The 22,444-nt window shown below is 43.0% G+C and overlaps 1 protein-coding gene across 6 annotated transcripts in view; it reads left to right on the forward strand.

Moving 5' to 3' along the window:
• The window catches only part of LOC308088127 (H-2 class II histocompatibility antigen, E-S beta chain-like), a 124,289-nt gene that overhangs the window by 96,928 nt on the left and 4,917 nt on the right, over positions 1-22,444 (forward strand). For 3 of the 6 annotated variants that reach the window (XM_080432494.1, XM_080432495.1, XM_080432493.1), the window contains 5 exons: positions 1,042-1,125; positions 14,395-14,652; positions 16,545-16,817; positions 20,024-20,243; positions 21,529-21,596. In XM_080432494.1, the coding sequence (XP_080288620.1) occupies positions 1,059-1,125; positions 14,395-14,652; positions 16,545-16,817; positions 20,024-20,243; positions 21,529-21,596 (886 nt within the window). In that variant the 5' untranslated portion in view covers positions 1,042-1,058. The remainder of the gene's footprint in view (positions 1-1,041; positions 1,126-14,394; positions 14,653-16,544; positions 16,818-20,023; positions 20,244-21,528; positions 21,597-22,444) is intronic. The other 3 variants (XM_080432498.1, XM_080432496.1, XM_080432497.1) reach the window with 3 other exon arrangements.

A 22,444-nucleotide genomic window follows, 5' to 3' on the forward strand; every position in this document is an offset into this window, starting at 1 on the left:
TGTGTGTACCTTTAACCACTCTGACGCTCTAAAATGTCACCTTTGACCTTTGACCAAAAAGATGTTGAGTTGTGAGGTCAAATGTGAATCCTTTATGTGAGAATGTGGAACACCTCAGCTTAACATTATTAATACTGAATTAATTATAGACTTAATAGACTTTTACTACACAGCCTTCTAATCCAGTCCTATAATACACTGATCAGAGCAATATGGTCACTGAGTTCTGACCATTTGAAGTGTTAAACACTATGTAACACTGTGTTACACTGTGTTACACTGTGTTACATAGACACTGTTCTATAATTAATTTACTTTTAATAAAGTGTAACACTGTAACACTGTGTAACACTGTGTTACATAGACACTGTGTATATAATTATTTTACTTGTGATAACGTGTAATACTGTGTAACACTACTGCAGTTGCTCCATATGTGTGACATTCAGTTTGTTTGGTGTCATCATGTTGTACACAGAGTTAAATGAGGACACATTTCACATCATGTGTAAATGTACACAGAGTTAAATGAGACACATTTCACATCATGTGTAAATGTACACAGAGTTAAATGAGGACACATTTCACATCATGTGTACATACAAATACTCCAACTAACTAAATTATTTATTTTATTAATATTTAAAATATTTTATCACTTCAATCTGAATTGATGAACTTTAACCTTTAACCTCCTATCATGTCTCATCTGAAAGCTTTTAATTAATGAGAACATTTGACTTCTATAAACATATTTCTTTCTTTCTTTCATTCTAACTATGTTTTTCTTCAAAATTCCCAACCATCGTCTTCCCGGAAACAGATGATGTAACATCATATCTTTAATCTGATTGGCTGATTTGTCGAAACTACATAACAAGTCCTCCTTCATTCTCTTTCAGACTCCAGAACTTCACTTTCAGTAAACATCTGTTTATTCTGATCTGTTTATTCTCATCCGTTTATTCTCATCTGTTTATTATCATCTGTTTATTCTCATCTGTTTATTCTCCTCTGTTTATTCTCATCTATTAAATTCAGTTCAGTTTTGATCAGTGATGATGAAGATTACAGCCACCCTCCTCATCCTCTCCTCTGTACTTCATGTCAAAGCGATCCCAGGAAGTAAGTACATTACATTACATTACATTACAGTCATTTAGCAGACGCTTTTATCCAAAGCGACTTACAATAAGTGTATTCAACATAGGTACGGAACGAAAACTACTAATCACCAGAAGTCTTTAGTGCATTTTCTGCAAAAACAAGCAACCAAGAGTATACCTAGCGCTAAGGTAAAAGTGCAATATATCAGCTACCTATTTCCTTAAACAGATGAGACAAAATAGCTAAATCAAATGAGCATGAGCTAAAACAAATAAGTGTATCGACTAAACAAGATCCAATAAACAATACAGCAATAGAAAACAAGCGTTCGTACAACTAGTTAACAACAAGTAGGTCAGGCAGAGAGGAAGGGTAGTGTTTCCTGAAGAGGTGGGTTTTCAGTCTGCGGCGAAATATGGGCAGTGACTCTGCTGTCCTAACATCAGTGGGAAGTTCATTCCACCACTGTGGGGCCAGAACAGAAAAGAGTCGTGACCGTGTGGATCGGCCAGAAGGACCCTTGAGTGACGAGGCAATCAGTCGCCCCGAGGTGGCAGACCGAAGTGGTCGGGCAGGGGTGTAGGCATCGACCATAGCCCGGAGGTAAGAAGGAGCTGTTCCTTTCACTGCCCTATAGGCTAGCACCAGGGTTTTGAACTGGATGCGAGCCGCTACGGGGAGCCAGTGTAGAGAACGGAGAAGGATGGTTGTGTGGGAGAACTTGGGGCGGTTGAACACCAGACGAGCCGCAGCTTTCTGAACAAGCTCCAGAGGTCTGATGGCAGATGCCGGAGCACCAGCAAGGAGGGAGTTGCAGTAGTCCAGGCGGGAGATGACGAGAGCCTGGATGAGCACCTGGGCTGCCTTCTCCGTGAGGAAGGGGCGAATCCTCCTGATGTTGTAGAGAAGGAATCTGCAGGACCTTGTCACTGATGCGATGTTTGCCGAGAACGTCAGTTGATCGTCCAGGGTCACACCCAGATTCTTCGCAGTCCGAGTTGAGGTCACCACAGCATTATCAATGGTGATGGCCATGTCTCGGTGCGGACAGCCCTTCCCCGGGAGGAACATCAGCTCGGTCTTGTCCAGGTTGAGCTTCAGGTGGTTTGTCGACATCCACTCCGAGATGTCAGCCAGACAAGCAGCAATGCGTGTCTCCACTTGGGTATCAGAGGGGGGGAATGAGAGGATCAGCTGGGTGTCATCGGCATAGCAGTGGTAGGAAAAGCCATGGGAGTGGATGACAGCACCCAGAGATGTAGTGTAGAGAGAGAAAAGAAGAGGACCCAGAACCGAGCCTTGGGGAACCCCAGTTGTGAGCCTGTGTGGTTCTGACACAGACCCTCTCAGCATCACCTGGTAGGAGCGACCCGTCAGGTAGGATGCAAACAGGGAGAGTGCAGAGCCTGAGACACCCATCCCCTCGAGGGTGGAGAGGAGGATCTGATGGTTCACCGTGTCGAACGCTGCAGACAGGTCCAGGAGTATCAGAACGGAGGAGAGAGAGTTCGCTCTAGCGGCATGGAGCGACTCCGTCACTGCCAGGAGGGCAGTCTCTGTCGAGTGACCCACTTTGAACCCAGACTGGTTGGAGTCCAGGAGGTTGTTCTGGTGGAGATAGGAGGACAGTTGTTTAAAGACAGCACGTTCGAGAGTTTTAGATAGGAAGGATAGAAGGGAAACCGGTCTGTAGTTCTTGATCTCAGAGGGGTCAAGTGTCGGTTTCTTCAGGAGGGGGGTGACTCTGGCAGTCTTGAAAGTAGAGGGAAAGTAGCCAGATGTCAGAGAGGTGTTAATAAGGTGGGTTAAGAAGGGAAGAAGTTCAGGTGCAATAGACTGCAACAGAGTGGATGGGACCGGGTCCAGAGAGCATGAGGTGGGGCGACTAGAGGTAACAAGGAGAAGGACCTCGTTAGGGGAGAGGGGAGAGAAGTGGGATAGAGAGGGGATGGGGGGGGGAAGAGGAGTAGATGAAGGTAGAGAGGGGGGGGTGGCAGGCAGACGGGTGTGGGTAGTGCGCAGGGCACCAGCCGGGGGAGGAGGGAAGGAGGATCGGATATCGTTCACCTTCTTGTCAAAGAAGTTGGCGAAATCGTCAGGGAGGAGGGACGAGGAGGGAGGAGGGGGTGGTGGTTGCAGGAGAGAGGAGAAAGTTTCAAAGAGTTTTTTAGGGTTGGAAGCAGAAGCCTGAATTTTAGTGCAGAAAAAAGCAGCTTTAGCAGCTGATAGAGAGGAGGAAAAAGTAGAAATGAGAGATTGGAAGGTGAGAAGGTCCTCCAGGAGGTTGCCATTTCTCCATTTGCGCTCAGCTGCTCTCAGGCTCCGTCTCTCAGTCCACACTGAGTCCGACAACCAGGGGGCAGGTGGAGTTTGGCGTGCAGGCCTGGTGGTGAGGGGACAGAGATGGTCGAGAGTGTTCGGATCTTTCAAAATCAAGCCCTCCGAATAGGCTGACAGGAATCACACGTCTTTGTCACAACTCGTGTTTGTCTTTTTGTAGTTTTATTTTTAACCACCACGGTACACAGTACAGACCACAGTACGCAGTACACAGGTCAGACCACAGGTTATAAACCTGGAAATAGAAAATAAACATTGCATTACCATACATTAATGACATATATGATGCACAAATAAGCAGCATGTAGTGGAACACATGTAGTAGGCTCAACACAGTAGGACCGAAATTAGCACAAATGACTACATTACCCATGATGCATTCTGAACGGTTACCAACGCGTCCCCCAGCTACCATTAAGTTAGTGTCCAATTTACAAGACACAAAATACACCAACACACAACTCTTCAATGTACTAATTGGGTAGCATTGATGACATTAACCACAGTAGGGTTCATAAAGTTTGTTGATGAGACGTTTACATTGTTAGATCAGTCACGGCAGCGACGTTAGCATTAGCCGCATGCTAGCGATCACTCGGCCGTTAGCTTAGCAACACGCTAACGGCTCATATTAACTTGGTTTGACTAATAATCATTAATCCCAACTAACGCCAACACAGTGATGGACATAAACATTCACATACATGCTTAAGACATTATCATCAGGTTGCATTATGAACCAGCAGTTAACAGAATACAAGTAGCAGGCCAAGCTAGCAGCTAATACTGTCAACAACATACCAACTGGCTGTGTGATCCTGTCGCAGGTAGATTAGGAATGAACGTCTCCACCATTGTGAAGACGACTAGTAGCATCTGCGCATGCGCACAAGTATACCAGTCTCACGTAACCATAACATTACTGTTACAATCATTTTAAAGACATGTATAAATGTAAATACTATATCAATGAAATGTAAACATATGAAATATATATAAAATGTAAATATAATGTAAACATATGAAATGTATTCTTACAAGTCACATTATTTAGACCCATTAATACTTTTACAATACTTTCACCAATACTTTTAACTTAGTGACCTAAAAGTCTTGACACCTCCCACTTAACCGACTGATAATTATCCAAGGAGGTTACAATAAACACAACTGTCACTCAGTGAGCACTTCAAACTTAAAGTCCAACCCTTGTAGGCATTACAAATTAAAGTGCTTTTCAAACGAAAGTGTCTTTCACAGTTTTAAAGCGGAACATCATGCGTGCAAAACTAACTCAGGAGGTAGGTCCCACCACCATTCCTCCTACTGAGTGTAGGTGTGCCCTTGAACCACTCAGTTGCCTCCCAGGGTTACCCGCTAACTAAACAAAGTTCACTTAGAGTCACAGAGTCTTTTGGGTACCCATGGTGAGGACTTTTCTCACCTCCTGTTGATCTTCAACTGGAATCAGAACGACCAGCCGCCGCACATCTCTGCGAAGGACGATGGTCGTGGGCAGGGTAGAGTCCTTCCCCCGGGCTCTGGATACAAGAGGGGCAGGAAGGCCGATGCAGGTCGCTCGTTGGTCAAGTTGGCTGCTGAGTAGAGTAGGGTCTGGAACTCCCCCCAGGTGTAGCAGCCGGTGGTTCCGCTGAGGCTGTTGAGTGCTCTTTTGATGAGTTTAACTGCCGCCTCTGCTGCTCCGTTCCTGTGGGGCGAGTCCGCAGGATGGAAGTCCCACTGCCACTCAGTGCCATTTTTAGCGGCAGTGTTCTCAACTGATGCCTTCTGCACACAGGCCAGGTGCCTGTGCAGCTCTCTCAGGGTAGGCTTGGCGCCCACGAAGTTTGAGAGCAAGAGTCCTGTGTTGTGATCTTTAGTCACAACTAGACGGTTCAGGGTTGTGTCCTGAAAGTCCACGCCGTCTTGAGCCGCTAAGGCAAGGTCTTGGAAGGCCACAGTTCTTTCTTCTGCAGACAGCTTAGAGCCCCTTGCCTCCCACTTTGCTGACTCCGAGGCTTGGTATTTTGCATTCAGCCAGGAGTCTGCAGCTCGTCGAACCCAGGCGACAGTTCCACATAGTTTTGACAAGCTACTGAACCGTTCGGGCTCGACAAGGCTCACGAGAGCCACGCCCCAGGGTCTCCTCTTCGGCCTTTCTGCTGTTGGAGTTGGACCTTGGTCTTTCGGCGGTGGCTGCAGCGTAGAGTCTCTCAAGTCTGCACCGATGTCAGTGTAGCTGGGGCCTGATAGCTTTTGTGACTGAGCCCTGATGACTACAGCTGAGGCTATGGCCCCTGGAGGTGTGAGGCTTCTCTCGAACCTGATCTGGCCGAGTCTCACATACTCCAGGAAGAGTCTTATGGACGCCTCCCGGAGTTTTGGCGAGAGAGGGTCATCCCAAGTGTCTTTAGTTGGATTTCCTAGTCCCGCTTCTTGGTAGGACTCTCTCACACGCATTACCCCTTTCTGTTTTACGGGCGTGGCAAGCCCAATGGGGTCGTAGAACCCAGCGACCTGACTTAGCAGTATGCTACGGGTCAAGGGGTTTGGATTACTTCTGACTTCCTCTTCGCGTAGATCAAGTCCCGTCCTCATCTTGCCTCGCTTCTTCGAGAAATTGATGGACGTCATCACGCGAAGCTTGTCAGTCTCTGGTTCGTAGCCGACTCCAAGTGCTTTGTTTTCTTCGTCCAGCATCTGGTTAGGTAACACCAGAGTCTTGGGTGCAGAAACGGTTGTTTTACTGCTACTGGAGTCAGCCGCAGTCCCAGACCTCCCACTTTGGCCTGTCAAGACCCACGGTTTAAGGGAGAAGCCTCCAGCCTTCAGGATCTTTTCGACTCCTTTGGTGATCTTCTCCAGTGTCTTGAGGTCGTCGTGGGACGTCAATATATCATCGACGTAGCTGTCTTCTACCAGAACCCTGCGCTCTTCCACCATGGCTGCAAACTGGGGCAGGTTTGCCGTTTCTCTCATGGCAACCTGGGCGATACAACCTGCAGGTTTATCTCCGATGTTGACCCTGACGACGACGAAGACTTCAATTTCATCCTCTGGGTTGTCTCTCCAGAGGAATCGATGGAGTTGTACTTCTTCGTCCTTTAGCCAAACAGAGTTATACATCTTCTTAACGTCGCCTAGGGCGGCGTACAATCCAGTCCTGAATCTCAGAAGGACTCCTCTGATCAGATTGAGGACGTCTGGACCTTTGTGCAAGAGGTCATTCAAACTCACCCCCTGGAACTCTTGGCTACTGTTCCAAACGATTCTCACAGGGGTAGAGGATGAGTGAGGGTTTGGTGCGACGAGATGACTTATGTACCACTTCGGTCCCTTCCAGCTGTCGAGTTCCTCTTTAGTGAGTTTAGCGGCAGCTCCCCTTGAGACCATATCGTGGATTTGCTCTCTGTACGCAGCCTTCCACACCGGCTCCCTCTCGAGACGTTTCTCCGTGTTCCGGAAGGTCGCTTCCACTGCACGTCGGTTGTCTGGCAGCGTCGCGGGGTCTCCTCTCCATGGATAAGCTGCGTCCCAGTGAGGGGATTCGCTGTGTTTGTCAGCTAGCACGTAGGTGAGGCATTCTTTTATCTTTTCAAGATCTCTTTCCTCTCCTAAGGTCATCTCTTTGCCTCCAGGCGGACATCTACCGCACTTGCAGCCTCCACATTGAGGATCACAAGCCGCGCCGACGCTGTCCCACTTGAACCATTCGATGACTTCTTTGTTGGTAGCCGCAGTACTCCGTAGGATTGGTTCTCCGTCTTCCTCCTGGACTTCGCTTGGTCCAGCCGGACCCACGAGGATCTCTCTGTACGCCTTTGAAGCTGTTCTCATCGACCGTGCGAAGTGAGTGTCAGACCTATGCACTGCTAGGTCCACTACCTCAAAGAGGTCAGGATGAGTTCCACCGACTGTCTTCCCCAGGGGTCCATCCCAGAGGACGAGGTCTCCTTCCACTTTGGTTGGCTGTGGGACCAGGCGACCTTCCCTGTGACTGATCAGCAGGTCGATCTTCTCGGGGCGGACTAAGTCCTCAGCTGCGACGTCTGGGAAGAACTTTTGTAGTTGCTGCGGCGTGACTGCCTGGTTCACCTTTGCGATGCTTTCCAAGCCGTAACAGAGGAGTTTGTGCTCCGTCACTGTGCCTTTGGGAGTTCTTACTCTTAGCCTTAGTGTAAACCTTTTGGTAGCAACCGTCTTCTCCATCCCTCCAACTCCTTGAACAATTAACTTGATGTTTTCGCCGTTTAGCTTGAGACGCTCAGCGGCTTCCATCGAGATGTAATTGGTATCTGAAGCGAGGTCAATCAGAGTGCCGATTAGCTGGCCTGAGTTTGTCGTTACCTCTAGTAGCATCATTACAACTGGGTACTCTTTTGGCTCACGGCTGGTGCTGGTGCACACTGTTGTTGAGATTTTGTTTGAGAACGCTTCTTTGAACTCAGCTTTCAACTCTGGGGAGAGCTTGGCAAGGAGCTCCTCTTGTTTGTCGGTCAGTCCAATCCCCTTTTTCTCCACTTTTGCATATCTCTGCTCTCCGGTCTTCTGCTCACCACTCTTCTTTTTCGTTGGTGGCATTGGACAGAGCAGGTAATTGTGGTCTGAGGACCCTCCTTTCCGACAGTCTTCTTTTGAGCATAGAAACTTTTGGGTGCAACTGCCGTCTTCACCATGAAGGCGCAAGCACTTGAAGCATGCTCCTGATTTCTTCAGCTGAGCCTTCTTACTTGACAGGTTGAGCTTCTTGAAGACTTTGCAGGCAAACAGTTTCCCTGCATGCTCTTCGTCCCCACACGCGATGCATGAGCTTGGTTGAGAGCCCTTTTGGGTGTTTCCCGATGTGGCTTTAGTGAATGCCCTCTTCTCTTTATTCTTGTCGTTGGTTCGCTCAGGATAGTCCGCTGGGCTAGGCTGCAGCTGATCCAACTCCTCGAGAATGTCTTCTTGCCTTTTCAGGTACTGCAGTAGGCAATCGAAGTGGTTGCGTGGTGAAAAGCCGCTTAAAGGGTCTTTCTTGTGCGTTAGCCACTTTTCTTTCAGGGAGTCAGGCAGCTTACTCTCAATTGACTGCGCCACCACTCTATTTTTCACGGCATCTTCCTCCCCAAGGACTTGGAGATCACGGAGAGCTCTCTCCACGGCCTGAATCAGTTCGATTGTCTTTCTGGGTTGGTTTCCCTTGACGGGGGAAAGTCCGTGCACTTCTTTCGAGATGAGCAGCACTATCTTCGGCTTGTTGCCGTACTTGTTATCCAGGAGCCTGAACACGTCGTTAGCGGAGCCACAGCTGGACAACACAAGGTCCCTTTTGACTTTCTCGTCTAAGCTGCCTAGAAGATGGAACTTTTTCACATTTTCCAACCCATATGGGTTTCCCAGCTGCTGCAGGTCCTCCCATTCAGCTTTCCAACGGTAATAGTCTCTCATGTTGCCGGAAAACATGGGCAGGCGTGCTCGCTCTAGAGTAATTTGGGGCTTGAAATTGTAAGCACCGGGGTACGCGCTGGGACCACTTTGCAGTGCGCTGTGGGTGCCGTGTGGTGTGCTCACGGCATTCTGATGTGCGCCAAAGCTGAGATTGGGGGCCACGCTGGGCATGCTAGGCTGGACGCCACCTACAGGGGTTTGAGTGACTACAGGGAATAACGGGTCAGGGTGAGTGGCAGGCATCGCTGCTAGCTCACTGGTTAGCTCTTTGTTTTGGTTTTCCTCTACCGCAACATGTGGCTTCACCTTTTCTCGCAGCTCCTCTTCGTCGTCAGACTGGTGCCAGCCTCGCCACGCCCATTTATCCCACAGTGTCTCCTGTCGCTTCCTCAGCTTCCTAGTACGGTCCCTTGACTCCGTTACTTTGGGTCTAGGAATCACGTCTATCCATTCATTCACTGCTTTGTTGAGCTCGCCGACGTCTCGTTCCAGGTTCCTATTTACCAGTTCGCGCTCCCTCTTAGTCATCTGCTGGTGGTCGGTTGCCTCGGCCTTGTCCAATGCTGACTCAGCCTCTATGGCGAGGGTGTTAATTGCCTCTTCAGCGAACCTGGCCCAGAAGTTCTTTAGGACGATGTGCTCGGTTTCATCAAACTTACGGTCGCACTCTGACGTTTTCTCGTCGACTTGCTCCGCCTTCTTTGTGGCCTCTTCATCGTCCACTTCTCGTAGGGCCATGCCATATTCAAACGCAGCATCTCTGACTCTAGTATGCTCCATTTTGAGGTTCCTCCACTCAACTCTCAGTTCGCTTTCTCCCAGCGCGTTAGCCCTGGAGATGAGATGGTTGGCTCTTTTAGTGAAAGCGGTTTGGGCTGCTGAACGCCTCTGCTTTAGCTTCCCCAGCTCCTCCTCTGTTGTTGTCATCTTGCTCTTTTGTTGCGTTGACCGAAAATATATAATCTTTATGCCAGCTGGGCTCAATAGTCCTGTTGTCAGACTTTGTTTCCTCTTCTTGGCTTTAATTATTTTTATCTTCGGCTAGCAGGTTAGCAGATGAGCAAGCAGCAGTATTGATGGGCTGTTAGCTCAGTCAGATGGGTTAGAACAGTCTCTTTAATTATTTGTTTATATTGTCATTGTCCTTTATTCAAGGTCATCCGGCGTCCTCTTCTTCAGAAAGCCGGGCCTTGGTTTATAACTGTTCGGATCTTTCAAAATCAAGCCCTCCGAATAGGCTGACAGGAATCACACGTCTTTGTCACAACTCGTGTTTGTCTTTTTGTAGTTTTATTTTTAACCACCACGGTACACAGTACAGACCACAGTACGCAGTACACAGGTCAGACCACAGGTTATAAACCTGGAAATAGAAAATAAACATTGCATTACCATATATTAATGACATATATGATGCACAAATAAGCAGCATGTAGTGGAACACATGTAGTAGGCTCAACACAGTAGGACCGAAATTAGCACAAATGACTACATTACCCATGATGCATTCTGAACGGTTACCAACGCGTCCCCCAGCTACCATTAAGTTAGTGTCCAATTTACAAGACACAAAATACACCAACACACAACTCTTCAATGTACTAATTGGGTAGCATTGATGACATTAACCACAGTAGGGTTCATAAAGTTTGTTGATGAGACGTTTACATTGTTAGATCAGTCACGGCAGCGACGTTAGCATTAGCCGCATGCTAGCGATCACTCGGCCGTTAGCTTAGCAACACGCTAACGGCTCATATTAACTTGGTTTGACTAATAATCATTAATCCCAACTAACGCCAACACAGTGATGGACATAAACATTCACATACATGCTTAAGACATTATCATCAGGTTGCATTATGAACCAGCAGTTAACAGAATACAAGTAGCAGGCCAAGCTAGCAGCTAATACTGTCAACAACATACCAACTGGCTGTGTGATCCTGTCGCAGGTAGATTAGGAATGAACGTCTCCACCATTGTGAAGACGACTAGTAGCATCTGCGCATGCGCACAAGTATACCAGTCTCACGTAACCATAACATTACTGTTACAATCATTTTAAAGACATGTATAAATGTAAATACTATATCAATGAAATGTAAACATATGAAATATATATAAAATGTAAATATAATGTAAACATATGAAATGTATTCTTACAAGTCACATTATTTAGACCCATTAATACTTTTACAATACTTTCACCAATACTTTTAACTTAGTGACCTAAAAGTCTTGACAGAGAGAAGAGGATAGAGTAGAGAAAAGAAGATCTGTGGCGGTATCAGGGGATAGAAGAGCAAAGGATTCAGGGGCAGGGAGAGCAGAGAGAACAGAAGAGGAAAGATCAGTGGAGGAAAGTGAGCGAAGATTGTGACGTGAGGAAATAAGTACATTATATTTATGTTATCACATTAAAGATACTCTTATTATATAAAATACGCATTCATAGATGTACTGTTGAAACTCTTAAAGGACTGTAGGCTGATTAGGTTCGGATATATTGGTGCCGTCTTGGCATGTCGTCAAAAACACACTGGCCCTCATTTATCAACACAGCGTATAAACCGGCGTATATCTTTCCATATATTCGGCTGTACACCAGCGTCGAAGTCACATTTATCAAAGGATCCTATACAGCCGATCCTAGCTTATATCAGGTCGAAAAGAAAGAGTTCCGCCGGCTCGCCTCGCCGCGCTGCCTGTCAAGTCACACACACACACGCACACACACACACGCATCTCTCTCTCTCTCTCACACACACACACACACACACACACACACACACACACACACACACACACACACGCCCAACTGTGTCTTTCATGTAATCCGTAGCGGTACAATCTTTGTCACATATACTTGTAGCCTACATGAATGACATATTATGATACCAATCACATCGCCATGAATGGAATCCGTTTATATATTAATGTATTTAACCCATACCGAGCAGTGCACAAGCAGTCATGTAGGATATTCCCCGTGAGACTCGGACGGGCGGCAGTGATTCCGTCACCATGCCGCCACGTTAATAAGAGATTGGAGCGTCGGGTTTATATCCTTAACCCAGCCAGGTTGTAGTCTTCAAAACTCTCTATGACATAACTCCATAACATAGGACAAGCTACTGTAAGTTTGTACACCTCACTGTCCATGAAAAGATCGTCGGGAGTCCCGAAAATGCCCTCGCAGAAGCCTGTATATTTTGAAAATAGCAGATCTACAAGCTCACAACGCGTCGCCACTCGCGATGCAACCCGTTTTTGAGCTTGCAGATCTGCTATTTTAAAATAGCCAATGCAACTGAATGACTGTTAAAGCAGTTTGTTTAAATTACTTTATAAAATGTTATATTTTCACAGGGATTATTTATTAGTGTAGATATACATTTAGGAGTGGATTATGTGTCCAGATGCCTGTCAGAGAGTCAGACAATGCTGCTCCGCAGGTCTAGAATGGAATAAACGGGCGCAGCCAACGTCAACAACTGGTCTCGACCAGACGTGAGATCTCAGCTTACGGTAGGATGAAGCCCACGTCAGGATATATTGATAAATGCCGAAAGGTGCGGTGATCTCGCCGTACGCCCATTATTTGGGCTGCACCGCGTTGATAAATGAGGAATACTGAGTCATGCAGTTTACACAGTGAGGACTGTGGCTTTACTTCCAATCATAGCAGGTAATTGGCAGAGTTGTACAATGATTTGTGCTCTAGAAAAGTAAAGACATAAAATGGCAACAGGTTTGTACCAAAATACTAACACAACTCTGCAAAATATCAATCAATGCTATAACAAACAAAGAATAAACAGCAGAATATCGGTGTGATTACAGTTAAGCATCTTCATTAACACTGTACAGGAATAACTGCTTCAAAAGGTCTATAATGCTTCTCATTCAATTCACATAACCAACAAATAGGCTGATCCATCATTAAACATGCACAGTACAAGTTATCAGACAAACAGCAATGTTAACAGCAAACTTAGGTTGATAATCAAACCAGGTAGGCTACAAGCATGAAATAATTACAACTAAGAACACACACACATCACTTACTAAACATCAGCGACACACAGAAATGCACCTCTCTGCAAGGAGTTGGTCTGTGGAGTGATGCTGAAAACTGAAGACTAACTGGATAACACAGCTGAGTCTACCTCTGATAATTAAACTAGCAGGTGTGTCTTATTAGCTCTCATTAAGCAGATCAAAGGCCCCAGGGCAGCCTGACATAGAGATCAGAGGCCCCATGCCTTCTAGCAGGGCAGCCTGACATAGATCAAAGGCCCCATGCCTTCTAGCAGGGCAGCCTGCACATATTTGACCTTTCCAACATGAACTCTTGTTATATATAATACATGTATATTTATGTTTATATTATTAAACATATATTGTTATACATACTTTAACTTTTGATAAATGAAATCTATATTGTTATTAATATAAATAAACATTATGTCTGTTGATTATATACTGAATAACTTACTGTTATATTGATATATCAAATATACATATAGTTTATTCATAGTGTTATTATTTATAATACCATTGGTAAGCGGTAGCTCAGCCTCAAGGCCCGAACAAACAGGCTTTGGATCAATTATTTATAATTTTACACTGTGCAACCTGACTTATGAACAATACACACTAATAACACACACACACACACACACACACACACACACACACACACACACACACACACACACACACACACACACACACACACACACACACACACACACACACACACACACACACACACACACACACACACATACTGACTCTAACCTTTCATTATATTAAATTATCAGTGGTGTAAAGTAACTAAGTACATTTACTCAAGCACTGTTACTTAAGTACAATTTTGAGGTATTTTTTTACTTTACTGGAGTACTTCCAATTTTCAGTATTTTAACTTGTACTCCACTACATTTCAGAGGCAAATATTATACTTTTACTCCACTACAATTATTTGAAAACTTTAGTTACTAGTTACTTTGTAGATTTTGATTACAAAACATACACTTCAGCCCTATATACATTTAGACCATTAGAAAATATTTTCCAAATATTTGTTTACATTTGAAAACTTGTGAAATGGGATATTCTGCATAATGAGTACTTTCTACTTTTGGTACTTTAAGTACCTTTTTATACCAAAACTTTTGTAAGTAAATAAAGAATTCTGGACTTATACTTGTAATAGAGTAGTATTTCTACATTGCAGTATGGATACTTTTAAAGTAAAACATTAAAGTACTTTTCCCACCACTGTATATTATATTACACTACATTATATTATATAATGTTATGTTCACATCCTGAAATAAATCATTATGAATCTGTTTCATAATATTATAAAAACATTTAAATCTGTTGAATAAAATGTTTGACAGGAAGATACTTCATGACTGTTTAACATGATGATGATGATGATGATGATGATGATGATGATGAAGATCGTTGTTGAATTTAATGTCATCTTTGTTTTATTTCCAGTGTTCCATGAGGACATTCAAGTCCTTGGCTGTTCAGACACAGTTAAAGACTCATATCAAGAGAAGATGACGGCACTGGATGGTGACGTGTTGTACTACGCAGACTACAACAAAGGGAAGCTGGTGTACCCTCAGCCTCCGTTTGTAGATCCATTCACCTGGGGGCCAGCAGCTTATGCAAGAGCTGTGGGTGATCAGCACTTCTGTAAAGGCCAGCTGGACACCATTTGCACTGCCTTGAAGAAACCACCAGTGAAAGGTACATGAATACTATGAACACAATAGTTATTAACTAAAACGGTTGAATATATTTAACATTAATGAAAATGTTTAACCCATTCAATCCGGGAACACATATGTCATTTTATATTTCTTTGGCTGTTCAAAAATAGCAGATCTACAAGCTCATCGGCACCGAGTGCTATGAGTTTGTACATATGCTTTCTTTTTTTTTTTACTGTTTTTAGAAGACATTTGTAGAATCCCCAGAAGCAAAGATTTGAGTTACAAATGTTTGCTTTAAAGGGAACACTTTGATCCCTTATTTATTTTGAGTTTTCATGAACTGTGTACATACTGCTAACAAAAACTGCTCAAAAAAATTAAGGGTTCATAGTGTTCCCTTAGTTATTTTGAGCAGTATATATTCAAAGATTTGCGCAAACTTTAATGACTGAGTGCCACGCTATGAGCTTGTATATCTGCTATTTTTGAATAGCCAAAGAAATAAAAGAATGACACTCAACTCAACTCAACTCAAATGTTATTTATAGAGCACATTACAATGACCAAGGCCAACCAAAGAGGCACAACACATCAAAAAACAACAATGTTACAGTTCATACAGTGCAAAAATACAATATAAAGAAATTCAAAATACAAGCAGCGATTAAAAATGCAAAGTAGAAAATAGTGAGATAGAGACAATGGTTGTGATGTAACTGTTTAACTGTGTTCAAAGGCCAGGGAAAAGAAGTAGATCTTTAATAGTGATTTATAAATGTCTATGGACTGAGAGGCTCTTATATTAAAAGGAAAGCTATTCCAGAGCCTCAGGGCGGCCACAGTGAAGGCTCGGTCTCCTCTAGACCTTTTGTAAGTCGACCTTAGGGGTCTTTGATGAGGTCATTGAGGAAAGGCGGGGCTAGCCCGTTACGTGCTTTAATTAGTTTTTTACAATGGTTCTTAATCACTTGTCCCATTCACTTGAAGACGCTCCCTCGTCTCTCACAGTGAGTTAGTCAGTGTGTGGGCTGCTAGCAGTGGTGGAAAGTAACTGAGTAGATTTACTTAAGTACTGTACTTTGTTTTTACTCTACAATTTTGAGGTATTTGTACTTTACTTGAGTCTTTCCAGTTTTCAATACTTTTACTTCTACCCCACTACATCTCTGATCCAAATATTGTACTTTTACTCCATTACATTTACTTTAAAACTTTAGTTACTAGCTAGATTTTGATTATTATCATATTATTATTATTACAAAACATACATTAACCACTTAACCCCTATATACATTTTGGCCATTTGAAAATAGAAGATCTACAAGCTCACAATGCGTCGTGATGCGACACATTGTGAGCTTGTAGTGTGAGCTTGTAGATCTGCTATTTTCAAAGGATTTTCATACATTTGAAAACTTGAAAGGGACATTCTGCACAATGAGTACTTTTACTTTCGATACTTTAAGTATATTTTCATACCAATACTTTTGTACTTTTACTCAAGTACATTTTGAATTCTGGACTTTTACTTGTAACAGAGTATTTCTATATTGCAGAATTGATACTTTTACTTAAGTAAAACATTTGAGTACTTTTTCCACCACGTGCTGCTAGTAGCCCCGCCTTCCTCCTATTACACACACACAGACACGGACACACAGACACACACACACACACACACACACACACACACACACACACACACACACACACACACACACACACACACACACACACACAGACAGACAGACAGACAGACAGACAGACAGACAGACAGACAGACAGACAGACAGACAGACAGACGCACACACGCACCTATTTTAGACTTTATGTAGTGACATATTTGGCCGATAGGGGGCAGTTAGCCTAGTGTTGATATTATACAGATGATAATAAAACTGAACATTTTTAATTGTCTATTTCCAGATGGATATGTGTACTATGAGGCTCGCCGCTGTGTGTTTAACTCCAGTGAGCTGAAGGACATACAGTACATAAAGTCATTGAATTTCGATGGTGATGAGTTCCTCAGGTGGGACAGTAGAGTAGATCAGTTTGTTGGATACACTGAGTTTGGTGTGAAGAACGCAGAGCGCTGGAATAAAGATCCTACACTACTGGCTGTGATCAGAGCACAACGAGAGTTATTCTGCAAACCCAACATTGAGATCTACTACTCCTCTGTTCTGAACAAGAGAGGTGAGCTGATCTCAGAGCAGCACTCAACACTCATCACCTCATAAACTATAACATGACATCATAATAAATCATTCTATTCAGAGATGATTAATGGTGTTAATATTGATCTGATAATGATTATAAAACATCCCTTAACCCATTCAATCCGGGGAGGCATCTCTGTCTTTTTATATTCCTTTGGCTATTCAAAAATAGCAGATATACAAGCTCATAGCGCGGCACCGAGTGCCGCGCTATGAGCTTGTAGATCTGCTATTTTTGTAAAAACGTGAAACTTTGTGCAAATCTTTGAATATATATGTTTTAACGTGAACATTTGTAACTCAAATCTTTGCTTCTGGGGGTCCCTGGAACAACATATTTGACAAATGTTCGCTTTAAAAAAATATATATTTAAAGATTTGCACACATTCTCATGATAAAAAATAGCAGATCTACTGAATGGGTTAATATTCTGAGAAACATTTCAGATCCTCTTGATTTATACTGTATCCTAACACACTGTCACAGTGATTTATACTGTATCCTAACACACTGTCACACAGTGATTTATACTGTATCCTAACACGCTGTCACACAGTGATTTATACTGTATCCTAACACACTGTCACACAGTGATTTATACTGTATCCTAACACGCTGTCACACAGTGATTTATACTGTATCCTAACACACTGTCACACAGTGATTTATACTGTATCCTAACACACTGTCACACAGTGATTTATACTGTATCCTAACACACTGTCACACAGTGATTTATACTGTATCCTAACACGCTGTCACACAGTGATTTATACTGTATCCTAACACACTGTCACACAGTGATTTATACTGTATCCTAACACGCTGTCACACAGTGATTTATACTGTATCCTAACACGCTGTCACACAGTGATTTATACTGTATCCTAACACACTGTCACACAGTGATTTATACTGTATCCTAACACAATGTCACACAGTGATTTATACTGTATCCTAACACACTGTCACAGTGATTTATACTGTATCCTAACACACTGTCACACAGTGATTTATACTGTATCCTAACACACTGTCACACAGTGATTTATACTGTATCCTAACACACTGTCACACAGTGATTTATACTGTATCCTAACACAATGTCACACAGTGATTTATACTGTATCCTAACACACTGTCACACAGTGATTTATACTGTATCCTAACACAATGTCACACAGTGATTTATACTGTATCCTAACACACTGTCACACAGTGATTTATACTGTATCCTAACACACTGTCACACAGTGATTTATACTGTATCCTAACACACTGTCACACAGTGATTTATACTGTATCCTAACACACTGTCACACAGTGATTTATACTGTATCCTAACATGCTGTCACACAGTGATTTATACTGTATCCTAACACAATGTCACACAGTGATTTATACTGTATCCTAACACACTGTCACAGTGATTTATACTGTATCCTAACACACTGTCACACAGTGATTTATACTGTATCCTAACACGCTGTCACACAGTGATTTATACTGTATCCTAACACAATGTCACACAGTGATTTATACTGTATCCTAACACACTGTCACAGTGATTTATACTGTATCCTAACACACTGTCACACAGTGATTTATACTGTATCCTAACACACTGTCACACAGTGATTTATACTGTATCCTAACACACTGTCACACAGTGATTTATACTGTATCCTAACACACTGTCACACAGTGATTTATACTGTATCCTAACACACTGTCACACAGTGATTTATACTGTATCCTAACACACTGTCACACAGTGATTTATACTGTATCCTAACACGCTGTCACACAGTGATTTATACTGTATCCTAACACGCTGTCACACAGTGATTTATACTGTATCCTAACACGCTGTCAGACACCAGGATTAATGTTTTTAAATGAACTTTAAAAAGAACCATTCAGGCTAAAACACACCTCTATACACTTCATTTACCCTGATTTTATATTTTAATTATTGTCTTTACTAGTTTGTTTTCTATGTTTTTAATCACTTTAGTAATATTTTACAGGATTATGTGTGTTGTTTTGTTTGTTTCTACTCTTGTTCATTTGAACTATTTTCATTGAATGATATTGATTGGTTTATTGTTGTTTATGTAAAGCACTGTAACTGTGCATTATTTAATATGTTTAAATTATATTATATAAATGCATTCTACGTTGTAGAAAACTGTAGAACGTTGTTCTCTGGTGCCATCTGGTGGCCAAACACTGACATTTACAGTTACAATTTACAATGTAGACATTTATCAGACGCTCTTAATCCAGAGTGATTTACAGTAAGCAAGGAAAACACAAGGTAATACATCAAATGCATGGAAATAGTAATCTAGGATCATAGGTAAACCAAGAACCTATCATCAGTCTAAACAGTATAATATCAAACAAATAAAGAATCTGTGCATTGAAACTGTCCAAACTATAGGATGCCAGGTCAACAATGAAGAGAAGGGAAAAGAGTCTAGGACGTGTGGAGCGTTGTCCAGGGTGTTCTAGGGAAGGGAGGAGAGTCTAGGACGTGTGGAGCGTTGTCCAGGGTGTTTTAGAGAAGGGAAACGAGTCTAGGACGTGTGGAGCGTTGTCCAGGGTGTTTTAGGGAAGGGAGAAGAGTCTAGGACATGTGGAGCGTTGTCCAGGGTGTTTTAGGGAAGGGAAAATAGTCTATGACGTGTGGAGCGTTGTTCAGGAAGTTTTAGGTAAGGGAGAAGAGTCTAGGACGTGTGGAGCGTTGTCCAGGGTGTTTTAGAGAAGGGAGAAGAGTCTAGGACGTGTGGAGCGTTGTCCAGGGTGTTTTAGGGAAGGTTCTGACAGCTTCCCTGTGTTAGCTGATCTGAGTGAGCGGGAGGGGTTGTAGGGTTGGATCAGGCTTGAAGATATGGGGGTGTCATACCTTTGGTTGCTTTGTAGGCCAACATCAGTGTTTAGTACTCTCTGAGGGCAGCAACTGGGAGCCAATGGAGGGAGAGGAGAACGGGGGAGAGCCGGGAAACGTGAACATTTTGGCTGGTTGATGACCAAGCGTTTTGCGTCTTTCTGGATCATTTGGATGATAAACAATTATTAATGATAATTACATTTTCCTTGACTGGTATAATAATAATAGTAATAATAATAATAATAATAATAATAATAATAATAATAATAATCATCATCTTTTTTAGGAGTGGAGCCCAAAGTGAGACTGAAGTCAGAGACTCCCCCTCGTCGTGGTGAACACACTCACATGCTGAGGTGCAGCAGCTACGACTTCTATCCTAAAGTGATCCTGGTGACCTGGTGGATAGGTCAAGAACCTTTGACCTCTGGTCTCTCCTCTACCGATGAGCTGTCTGATGGAGACTGGTACTACCAGTACCACTCCTACCTGGAGTACACACCCAGGTACACACCTAACAGACACCTATACATAGAAATACACACCTCTACTGGTACTACCAGTACCACTCCTACCTGGAGTACACACCCAGGTACACACCTAACAGACACCTATACATAGAAATACACACCTCTACTGGTACTACCAGTACCACTCCTACCTGGAGTACACACCCAGGTACACACCTAACAGACACCTATACATAGAAATACACACCTCTACTGGTACTACCAGTACCACTCCTACCTGGAGTACACACCCAGGTACACACCTAACAGACACCTATACATAGAAATACACACTTAATAGACACCTATACATATATTCATTCAAAATAAAACGTGTTAATATCATGCTGAAAATGGCCCATTAATTGGTAGGCTAATATTAAGTCACACACACACACACACACACACACACACACACACACACACACACACACACAGACACACAGAGACACAGACAGACGCACGCACGCACGCACGCACGCACGCACGCACGCACGCACGCACGCACGCACGCGCACACGCACACGCACACACACACACACACACACACACACACACACACACACACACACACACACACACACACACGATTCCTCCCGAGTCCCGACCATGTTTATCACCAGTCCACTCCAGACACAACCACGCAGCAAGCTTGTCATCGTGCACGCATGACGAACGCACACAGAGACCCGTGCACGAGCGCATTATACATGAATACACACACAGGAATACGCTTTTACGTGCGTATCTCGTTGCTAAGTTTCTTCTGCCTCTTGCCTTCCTATTTTTTCTGCAATGGGGAGGAAATAGTGGAATACACAATAAACACTAGAGCGGAGGAGAGCTCAGCGGGGCATTCACACTTCTACACAAAAATAGTCAAACAGGTTTGAAAACAAAATATTAACAAAGATCAACGGATCAATGTGTTAAATCACGGTGTGTTTCAGCGTATAGATCGGCTACTTTCACAATCTGTCCTAATGTTAGTGTTAATTAACAGCTGCTCACTCACTGCCAGACCGGGCGGGGAGGAGGGGCCGCTTCAGCTCTGAGCAGATCCACATGGACACACATTCAACTTGAGGACGCAGCACGTCATGATTATTTTAGGCGGAGAAAATATCAGTATTAGCTTATCTTAATGCCTATAACGGCCTAATGCTATGGTGCCTAATTGTAGTGTGTGTGTGTGTGTGTGTGTGTGTGTGTGTGTGTGTGTGTGTGTGTGTGTGTGTGTGTGTGTGTGTGTGTGTGTGTGTGTGTGTGTGTGAGTGTTCAGATCAGGAGAGAAGATCACATGCATGGTGGAACATCCCAGCCTGACCGCGCCTATCAAGATGGACTGGGGTCAGTTACTGTAATCTACTGTACTCTACTATAATCTACTGTAATGTGTTACACTACACTCTGTTTTAAGGGTTAAAGGATTATTCTCTATTTTTACCTGAAGGTATATTTGTTTTACACAAAGTAAAAACAGCACTCCATAAAAATAACAATAAAAATACATGAAAACTTAAAGGGATATTTCACTTTCAAATAAAATAAACATTTAAAAAATATATTAAAAATAAATGAAAAAAAATCACGGCCCCCTCACGCATTAGAGTGTCCTACTAATGTGTGAGGGGGCCGTGATTTTGCCATAACTTTTTTAATTTTTTTAAAATATTTATTTTTAATGTTTATTTTATTTGAAAGTGAAATATCCCTTTAAACTCCTAAAAAGTAACCATTTTAATTAGAAGGTCATGACAGGAGTCTCACCTACTTAGAGCTTATAAGTGTCTTGTCTAGATGAGGTACATCATCTTTGTTTACTAATGGCTGCTCCCACATCCACATGTTAGCTACCTGTACTAAACATATTATACACAATAAAACATAGTTGGCTGCTACATGACTTCAGTAGTTGGCCAGTGATATAGTTTACTTTATTGTAATCTGTTTACTGTACAGTTTAACTGTACTGTACTCTGTCTTATATCACATACTGTGTTTGGTTGTTGTCATATTATTGTCAGATGACTCCATGCCAGAGTCAATGAAGAACAAGGTGTTTTAATCTACTGTAATAATATCATCAAATCAAATCAAATCAAATCAAGCTTTATTTATATAGCACATTTACAAACAGGCAAGCTGAACCAAAGTGCTGTACAGGCAAAATTAAAAACATCAATGCAAAACAACAG

The sequence above is a fragment of the Gymnoscopelus braueri genome (assembly GCF_963280865.1).
Source record: "Gymnoscopelus braueri genome assembly, chromosome: 7".
In the NCBI taxonomy this organism is placed as follows: domain Eukaryota; kingdom Metazoa; phylum Chordata; class Actinopteri; order Myctophiformes; family Myctophidae; genus Gymnoscopelus; species Gymnoscopelus braueri.